General features: G+C 31.9%; 1 protein-coding gene across 4 annotated transcripts; it reads left to right on the forward strand.

Moving 5' to 3' along the window:
* The first annotated feature begins 283 nt into the window (after window positions 1–283).
* On the forward strand, window positions 284–4,282 carry LOC114388008 (zinc finger BED domain-containing protein RICESLEEPER 1-like). 4 transcript variants are annotated; one of them, XM_028348336.1, is made up of 5 exons: window positions 284–581; window positions 907–1,288; window positions 1,657–3,648; window positions 3,738–3,803; window positions 3,956–4,282. In XM_028348336.1, the coding sequence occupies exons 3-4, from the start codon at window positions 1,683–1,685 to the stop codon at window positions 3,785–3,787; spliced, it is 2,016 nt and encodes a 671-aa protein (XP_028204137.1). In that variant the 5' UTR covers window positions 284–581; window positions 907–1,288; window positions 1,657–1,682; the 3' UTR covers window positions 3,788–3,803; window positions 3,956–4,282. The 4 variants fall into 4 exon arrangements, with proteins under 4 accessions (XP_028204137.1, XP_028204138.1, XP_028204136.1 ...); XM_028348337.1 differs by having other exon boundaries at window positions 907–1,224; XM_028348335.1 differs by lacking the exon at window positions 907–1,288.
* Window positions 4,283–10,362: the final 6,080 nt, after the last annotated feature.

Raw genomic sequence — 10,362 nt, forward strand, 5'->3', positions numbered from 1 at the left:
TATTTTGCAATACTATGTAAACGGTAAAACATCATGGTCAATAGTAATTGAACAATAATGTAATTTTTTATACATTATTCGTGTATATATTATTTATTTTAATTTTGATTATTAATTTTTTAATCAACAAATATTACTTTTATGCTTTCCTTCCTAAATTGAAGTCTACGCGTTAGGAAAAATAAATATAAATTTTGGTATTATTGTCATTAAATTTTTTTTCCCTTTATGGTTTGCTTTTTCCTTTACCCAAGGGTGCAATAGTCCAATTCCATTCCATACGTTCAATTCAACAACAGCAACATTTCCGAACCCAATAAACCAAAACCATCAACCCAACCCGAAACACAGAATCAACCAAACCGGAAATTGTAACCCACCCACCCGTTTCTCTCTTCTCTTTCATCACCAACACCCATTTTGCGTATACCTATCGGAATCGGATCCAATCCAAGTCCAAACACGCATCATCATCCATCGGGTTCTCTCTCTCCTCCTTTCCCTTCTCTCCAAACCCTATCATTTTATGCCGGACCCTCCGATCGGACTCAAACACCGCAACCACCACACTCTCTCTCCTAGTAAGACTCTCTCTCTCTTCAATTCAACTTTCTTGCTTTTCCCATTTCTTTGAACTCGCAATTGTGTTATTTGAACAGTTCAATTTGTTATCTAAATTGCCCAAAAAAAAAATGCTTTTATTTAGAGGGTCTTGTTCTTTATGGATGACAAAATTGTGACAGTCCATGGTTTTAAATTTCAGGCATGCCCTATTTTTCCTTTTACTTTATTTTATTTCCTTCAGTTAACCGTGGTTTTGATGTGTATATAAGGTTAAGTTAGTGTGAGTCAAGCCATGTTATAGGTTCTGATCTATGCTCGTGGTTATGTCTTTAATTTGAGCAGGGTTTTAAATTGCAGCTGTAATTGTGATCGTCACAGTTGTGTTGTGGACTCATGTAGGCCAATTGCGGCTGATGTGGTTCGCGATCACAGCCTGATGCGGCTCTAATAACCGCAATCGAGATGATTGAGCTGTATCATGTGATGTGGTTTGCAACTTAAAACCTTGCAGTATGGAACATAACTGGTTTGGGATTTTAAGGTCTTGTGATCTTGCCAGTTTGTATTTGCAAGGATTGAGTGAGTTTATCAAAAGCTATGGTTGATCCCTTAGTTCTTTGTCTCATTCATGGAAGAGTGAGGGTGAGCCTTGGCACAGCGGTAAAGTTGCTGTCTCATGACTTAGAGGTCATAAGTTCAAACCTAGAAACAGTTTGCTTGCAGGGTAAGATTGTGTATATTTACCCTCCCCAAACTCCTCTTGGTGGGAGCCTTGCGCATTGAGTCGTCCTATATTCCGAGGAGGGTGGACTGGCATCAACTTCTGATTTTATTCTACCCAACCCGTGTTATCACCCGCCATATAAACATACCATGGTGCCTTATAGTGGGCCTCCCTTCAAAATTGCCTATGGCGGTTGACAATAAATCCACCAGCCATTCCGCCATGGCAGGGCCATAGTGGCTATTTAACAACACTGTACCCAGCCATCCTGAGATGCTTTGCTAATTAACAAATTTTAAGTTGCCATTTTTTTTTGTCCTGTGATTTTTGGGGTGATGACTTATCACTTAGTTTTGTGCAATGTGCAGGGTGTTGATAATCTGAAGCCTATGCAATGGAAATATCAAATGATTCAGGTACTAAGAAACCTAAAAGGCTGACATCTGTTGTCTGGAATCACTTTGAAAGGATTAGAAAGGCGGACATCTGCTATGCTGTTTGTGTGCATTGTAACAAGAAACTTAGTGGATCAAGTAACAGTGGAACTACTCATCTGAGAAATCACTTGATGCGGTGTCTGAAAAGATCAAACTTTGACGTGTCTCAACTACTTGCAGCAAAGAGAAGGAAAAAAGATAATACCATCAGCCTAGCAAACATTGGATTTGATGAAGGTCAGAGGAAAGAAGAATATATAAAGCCAACAATCATCAAGTTTGAACCAGAGCATAAGAAAGATGAAATCATTAACTTTGGAAGTAGTAAATTTGATCAGGAAAGGAGTCAACTTGATCTTGCGCGCATGACCATATTACATGGATACCCACTGAGCTTGGTTGAACAAGTAGGATTCAAGGTCTTTGTGAAGAACCTCCAGCCTCTCTTTGAGTTCATGCCAAACAGTGATGTAGAGATTTCTTGTATCGATATCTACAGGAGGGAGAAAGAGAAAGTGTTTGATATGATAAACAGACTACATGGTAGGATTAATCTATCTATTGAAATGTGGTCTTCAACAGAAAATTCCTTGTATTTGTGTTTATCTGCTCATTATATTGATGAGGAATGGACATTACAAAAGAAAATCCTTAACTTCGTCACACTTGATTCTTCTCATACTGAAGACTTACTTCCAGAAGTGATTATCAAATGTCTCAATGAATGGGATATTGACCACAAGCTTTTTGCCGTGACACTTGATGATTGTTCCATCGATGATGACATCACTCTTAGAATCAAGGAGCGAGTTTCCGAGAAAAGGCCTTTTTTAAGTACTCGGCAATTACTTGATGTACGCTCTGCAGCACATCTCGTAAATTCCATTGCTCAAGATGCCATGGATGCATTACATGAGGTGATCCAAAAGATTCGAGAGAGCATCAGATATATTAGAAGTTCACAAGTAGTGCAAGGAAAATTTAATGAAATTGCTCAACGTGCTAGGATTAACACTCAAAAGTTCTTATTTCTTGATTTTCCAGTTCAGTGGAAGTCTACATATCTCATGCTTGAAACTGCACTAGAATACAGGAGTGCCTTTTCTCTCTTCCAAGAACACGATCCCTCCTATTCAGCAAGTCTAACTGACGAAGAGTGGGAATGGGCTAGTTCTGTTACTGGCTACTTAAAACTTTTAGTTGAAATTACGAATGTATTTTCAGGCAACAAATTTCCTACAGCGAATATATACTTCCCTGAGATTTGTGATGTCCATATGCAATTAATTGACTGGTGCAGAAGTTCAGATGATTTTCTTAGTCCCATGGCTTTGAAGATGAAGGCTAAATTTGACAGGTACTGGAGCAAGTGCAGTTTAGCTTTAGCTGTAGCCGCAGTCCTAGATCCTAGGTTTAAAATGAAGTTGGTCGAGTACTACTACTCTCTAATTTATGGCAGCACTGCTCTGGAGCGTATCAAGGAAGTTTCTGATGGTATCAAAGAACTTTTTAATGCGTATTCTATCTGTTCAACTATGATTGATCAAGGCTCAGCCTTGCCTGGCAGCAGTTTACCTAGTACTTGTGGTTCCAGAGATAGGCTAAAAGGCTTTGACAGATTCCTTCATGAGACATCACAGAGTCAGTCTATCATATCAGACTTAGACAAGTACTTAGAAGAACCAATCTTTCCACGCAATTCCGATTTTAACATATTGAACTGGTGGAAAGTCCACATGCCAAGGTACCCAATTTTGTCTATGATGGCACGTGATGTTCTTGGGACTCCAATGTCAACTCTGGCGCCAGAATTGGCATTTAGCACTGGGGGCAGAGTGCTAGATTCTTCTCGTAGTTCACTAAACCCGGACACGCGAGAGGCTTTGATATGCACCCAAGATTGGCTCCAAAATGAATCTGGAAGTATGTACTTATCTTCTGCCTTTTCCACATAGAATAATGTTGATTGATTGCTTATTCTGATGCCTTATTTTTACTCTGACTCTTATCAGATCTAAATCCATCTCCAATCCATTCTGCTCTACCTCTTCTCATCGAATGAAGTTAATTTTTTCAAGGTATGCTTCTGTAAAACTTGTGTCAAATGTTCCAATATCCATTGTTGAACATTTTGCTTTGTGCTTATTTATGGTCTGTGCTGGTGTTTCAAGATTGATGGATCGGTTACCACTACATGAACAATCTTTATCATTTTGTTTTATAATGTCAGGTCTTATTGAAGAAGCATCTTAGAATTGTCGAGTTCTCCTTTGAAGTGATCTAGCCTTTGCAAATATTCTGTGAAGATGCATTGTATATTCTAGAATAACAATGTAGATTTTTAATATTTATAGATCTCTTTTCTATTAGTTGTTTTTATTGGACTAGCACACGGCTGAATCTGATTTTGGAAAGAGGGGTTGCGTGCCCTCGATATCAAAATCTTTCATTGTCTGGAAAAGTTTTCTTTTGCTTCACTGTTCATACAAGAAGGTTGCGCAAAATGAATGATCTTAACGAATAAAGATCTTCAGTAGTGGTACGGTTTTAACTGAAATTTCATCTTCATCACCTCTCACCAAGTGAAGCTTTTATTGACATTTTTATAATAAATCTTAGATCATATTCTTTGTCATCAAGTTTCCATATAAAACAATAACATATAGGTATTTTTTTCTAATACTGATAATATAAGAATTTTATAAAAATGTCCACTTGATTGTTTTGAAGACTTGATAACAAAATTATAAGAAATTTTATTTAAGTTTCTATTTTATTACATTGGATTCCTTAGACTATTACATATGGTAGAGTAAATAAATGGGGACTATCAGGTATAACACTAAGACTGCAACAATGTTCCTCCACGACATTCTCCTGCCCCAAAAAGTTTGAAGGAATAGACTCAGCTGGTTTGGTTCACCGTCAGAGCTCTGCCATATGCTTTTGGATTATCAAAATTCAGTTATGCATCATGTTTAGCTGCTTCCAAACGTCATTTTTTTACCAATGTTTCGCTCTAAACAGAGTTTGATGCGGATGCAAGATGGGGATTCCTGTTGAAACTTCCGTTTTCAGTTTGGGGAATTTAATGCAAAACTATTAATTCTTAACGACAATTACTTTCCATTTTATCCACTCTGTGAGACTCAGCAAGACAAGAGTTGTTCCCTTTCTTCTTTTGAGTGTCTTAGCTGGTTATCACTTGTCATTGCTCAACCATTTGCAACCTTAAGCCGAAATAGAAGCGAAAAATGGAAACCCTCTGATTGGAGGTTCTTTGAAATTGATAGTCTCGTTAGACGACGGAGTTTTGATTTCTTTATTTGTTTATTATTTATTGGTGGCAGATTTAATTTCTTTATTTTAGTTTACTAGTATAATAACCCGTATCAGGTAGGGGACGTTAAATTTATAATTTGTAAATTTTCATATTATCATAAATTTTTTAATGTATTTCATATGTATTTTTTAGTTTAAAAAATCATTTGTTAGCAAATAATTTTATATTTACACATAACTTGTATCATTTTAATTTATTTAAGTGTCTTAAAAAAATATGACCTTTATCAAAATATTTGTATATGTATACACAGGTCTCAATTGTCCAACTAAAATCTATTTTTCCATGACAATAAATATTTGTTATTTTTTGTCCTAAATTAAAATTGTTCCCTTAAATTAAATGACAGAAATAATTTATATAGAACAAATTGAACTTGTGGGAGAACCCAAATTTGATTATTTTTGTGTGTAAAATTTTTTTAGAACAAGAATATTTATGGTCATTATTTGTGTATTTATTTTATAGAAGCGAGTAGAGATGATAAAAAAAATATGTACATATGAATACCGAGTAAAACCCTCTACAAATTGAAGATAGTTTAATAGATATCCACTTGTTACTCTAGTGGGGACGAGTACCAAGGTAACTCGTACGTGCGATTACCCACATTTTAACTTTAATTAAATACTCTTAATTAGATATAAGGTAAATTTTTCTAATTTCTTTTCAGTAGAAATATATATTTCAAATTATTTATTTTTATTATATAGGCTATAACTTTTTTAGTATAAACATATGTTTAAAAAGTATTTGTTTTAAGTTTTATTTGTCACTCATATTTTAACAAATATTCATGAATATTTGTAGCAACATATATATATATATATATATATATATATATATATATATAAACATTTCTTAGTATAATAACTAAGATCCGGGTATTATATATAATCATATAGTTTCATTTTAAGAAAAATCTGTACCCAAACCCTTATTTGCATGGACAGTAATTACATTAATCCCCGTGCTTTTTCTCATTGGGTAGCTAAATGTCGATGCCCGTGTTTTATAAAACATAATCATAACCATAAAAACATAATTGATACAAGCAATTATAAACCATATTAATTAAAAAATTGAATTCAGATTTATGAACAAAAATAAATTAAAAAATTGTGCTAAATATCAATCACGTATTGTAAAGAATAATTTTTTAAAAATTATTAATTACTATTCTACAATATAAATAGTTGGTTGAAGATATAATTAATTATAATATTTAAAATATAATGTTGGAAAAATTAAAATAACAGTTAAAATTATGAGTATTGTTTTATATGTATAATATTTTATAATGTTAAATTTATTTTCCTACAACTCTTTTATGAATTTTCTTATTTTTCTTTAAACTTCAATTAGTTGTAACATCCCAAATTTCAAAGTATTAGAAATATACTTATTAGAACTCTTTTGTTATACTATCTGTAAAATCTTTGTTGTTGTTGTTTTACAATTATGTTAGTGGTGTGGTTATTATATTTGGTGTTAGAAAAGTGTTATACTAAGTTCTTATATTAGAATGCTTGAGAAAGTAGGGTTAGTTTTATGATGAAAACTCTAGAAAAACCATGTTGTATCTTGAGTTATACTTTTTCGTTTGAGCTGTTGCGTGCGCCATTGGAAAGCTTGACGAACAAGCTACAATTCATTCATATACCTTAGAAACCAAAATCAGTTTTTATCTTAGAGAAAACTGATCACGAAGTAGACCACTTGATCATGAAAAACACTTTAAGTCCCACATAAGGCAAAATAACTTCACAAGCCCTTTTCTCCCCCAATATATAGAGGACACCATGAAACCTTAGGAGCACCACAAAATACAGTGGGCATAGGATTAAGCCTGGAGCCCCTCATAGTTTAATATTTTTATCTTTCCCTTAGAGTTTCCAAACTTAGGAATAAGAGTTGTGGAGATCGTGGTAGATGATGCCACAAAGTTCATGTGGATTAGTCGGAGTTTGTCTTCATGCTTCTCAAGTGAGTGTTTTCTCCTATCCTTCTTAAGTTATTTCCTTCTTTAGTTGTTGCTGTAAGTATTTTATCTCAGGAACTAGATATCTTATCTTAGATGTGTATAGAGTAACCAAAAACGTGAATTTAATATGAAAAACGAGCTATGAATCAGACCAAATTAGGCTTAGGTATCTTCATAAGAAATTTAGCCCTAGATTATAGATAACTAATGGTTTTGGTTTCACCTAATTTGGACTTCTGGAACTCTATATCTAGATCAATTAGTAAGAAAAGGTCAACCTGTTAGGATTATGCAATCATTTTGTGTTCTTCTTAATTTTAGGCATAGTAGACGATTGAACTGGCTTTTGAGGTAAACATAGAAGTTGTAGACAATTTCCTCAGCTTTAACACAGGATGAAATGAAAATTTATAGGATTAGTGTAACTATAGATAGAGCAGTTACACCTTAGAGAAGTCATGGTCACGCAACAGAAAATTATAGAAGTAATACTCAAAACATAAAGGATGTTATACCAATCATAATACATAGGTAGATGCTATAATTTATGTGTGGCATAGAATTAAGATGTACATGACTTGATCAAATGATGATGTTGAATACATGTGTTGATGTTATAACTTGAATGGTGATTTATGAGTATTATGGAACCATTGAATGTTTTGCTTTATCTATAAAGTGTGAATTGTAATGTATAATATCTGTGTGTACATGGTGAATAAGTGATGTCATGATAATGTCTTGAAAATATTTAGGTGGGTCGGGTTCATATGAAGCAGGTAACACTATATTATTATGAGTTATGGTTAAATGCCATTGAGACAGGTGACCTAGCCTATGTGGGGCGAGGATGGGCCCGTGTGATATTTTGAAATTGAGTTACTTAGCCTACGTGGGACGAGAATGGGGTCACTATGTGTGATGTGAGATTCAATAGAACCACTTGTGCTTGAATGTTTGAGACATGCATCATAAAAGTGCATTGTTTTAAGTTGGATGATGTGGTCGAGCCTAACCGAGGAGGACATGATTGAGTTGGAGTATGACTCTATCCTTGGGGGGTATCCAATTTGAAATCTCTAGGTAGCTCATGTTGATCTCATGGGTTGGAGTATCCTTGCAAGACTAAATAATCCTGACGCACCGTCAACAGTGTCATTTTAGTGAAAGTGTATTAATGGAATCATGTGGTTCATTACTACATGTCTTCCCGAGCTTCTTTCACATATGTTTTTTGGTACCACATGCATATGAGAAAAGAGTAAGCAACATAATATTTCATGTGTCATTTTTGTGAATTGTTTAACTTGTGTGGTTTATGAAGTAGGTGTCATGTGTGGCTTGTGTTGTCCTTATGTGAAAGATTTTATCCATAGTTTTAATAATGTTTATGTATCTATATGTTAAACTCTTGTGGTGACTTGTAATGCGATGAAATGTAGTTCTTTAAAGGCATGATGAGAAATGTATCTAGAATGACACTATTGAGTATAGGCTAGAACGAATATTGTCTTTGAAATTAAATGTCCAATAAATATTATTATCTCATTGTATTTTCTTGTTTCTTTATATATCCTCATGTTATAAATACTCGTAAATCTAGGATTAGGAACACTAATTCCTATTAATTTAAGTGATTATCATTATATTTTTAGTTAGTATCGTTAATAATGTCAATAATTTTAGGAGAAGTAAAATTTATTTTTAAAATATTATTATTACATAGACCTTCAATATTTAAAATTTGAGTGTTGATAATTATAACGCCAACAACAACAAAAACAAATTTGTAATGTTTTAGTTAAATATATAAATATAATGACTCGTATAAAAATATAATCTTCAATTATAATTTAAAATAATTTATACTAATTCTAAAAAAAAAAATTCCCAGTGAAATAATTAGATAAAAAAAAATATGCGTGATGAACTAAATAAGCAAATTTTAACTAAATTTTTCCTGATACTATATCCAAAATATTTTTATTTAACTAAAGATTTATCTCCAACAATTTTCTCTCCTTTTTTTCCTATGCAATTAAATATATAGAGTACTTTAGAAAATAAATTATTTTTGTTATTGAAATTATCAAAATTAAATGATGTTATCTTTTTTTCTTAATTACTGTAAATATTTTGGTTTTTACTTATATTTTAGTGCAGAGTGTGCATTTATGAAAATTTAAATGATTTATATTGATTTCTTTATAATAATATATTTTCATTGAAGCTTATATAGTTTTTAAAATTAATATAAATTGATTGGAATTAATTTATATTTATTGAAATATAAATAATTAAACAATTTGTGTTGTTCAATTATTTATAATAAAAAAATATGTCTTTAGATTTATATAGATCAAAACATGTTCGCAAAGTTGAATATCAAATAATTTTTAGTCAATTGATTGGTTTTAATTACTAAGATGTTCAATTAATTAGATGAAAAGAAATTCGTTATTAAAATATATTATTTCCAAAAATAAAACATGTTATAAGAATAAATTATTTTTAAAATGAATAATAATTTTATTTTCAAAACACAATATGTTTAACACTTTATGAAAAATTCACTCAAAAAGATTTAAAATTCAAATGTCCAGAACATATTAATCGGATAAATTATGTAACAGAAAATAAAAGAGTAAATATAATTATTATCCTAAACCAAAGATTTTAAAAATTTGCAGACTATTTATTTGCAAAATGGTATTTTTTTAATTGATTATGCAGTTAAAGTAAATAAAAATATTTGTAAGCACTAAATTGTTTAATATTGTATAAAGTTAAACCATCTAATAAGTGAAAAAATACTCTTTTTTTTACAAAACATACAACCATATATCTTTTCCTGTTCGTAGAGACATAATCATCTTCTATGTCCACCATCTACAGTTAAAAACTAAAGGAAAAATTAAATTGTTGCAGACTACTTATTTGCAAAAAAAAAAAGTTTTTTAATTGATTATCCAATTAAAGTAAATATATAATGTTTGTAAACACTGAATTTCTTAATATTGTATGAAGTTGAAACACCTAATAAGTGAAAAAAGTTCTTTTTTTTTCTCAAAACATGCAATTATCTTTCTTTCCCTGTTCATAGAGGCACAATCACCTTCTAAGTCCTCCACCTGAAAACTAAAGGGAAAAAAAATAAGGAATAAGAAAATAGAAAAGGAGCAAAAGTAGAAAACATGGTAAAAATAAATCATTTCAACAATGTCAAGCCAATATCATGTCTCTTTCGCCACAATCAATGTCTTTGTACACATTCTCGTGTATAAAGTTGAACCACCCAATAAGTGAAAGA

Source organism: Glycine soja, chromosome 15, assembly GCF_004193775.1.
Source record: "Glycine soja cultivar W05 chromosome 15, ASM419377v2, whole genome shotgun sequence".
Taxonomy (NCBI): Eukaryota; Viridiplantae; Streptophyta; class Magnoliopsida; order Fabales; family Fabaceae; genus Glycine; species Glycine soja.

Bases quoted from the DNA above. Each gene is read 5' to 3' on its own strand.
- LOC114388008 (XM_028348336.1), top strand. From the start codon at position 1,683: ATGGAAATATCAAATGATTCAGGTACTAAGAAACCTAAAAGGCTGACA. The intron at 3,649-3,737 runs GTATGTACTTAT...GACTCTTATCAG, and splicing joins GCTCCAAAATGAATCTGGAA to ATCTAAATCCATCTCCAATC.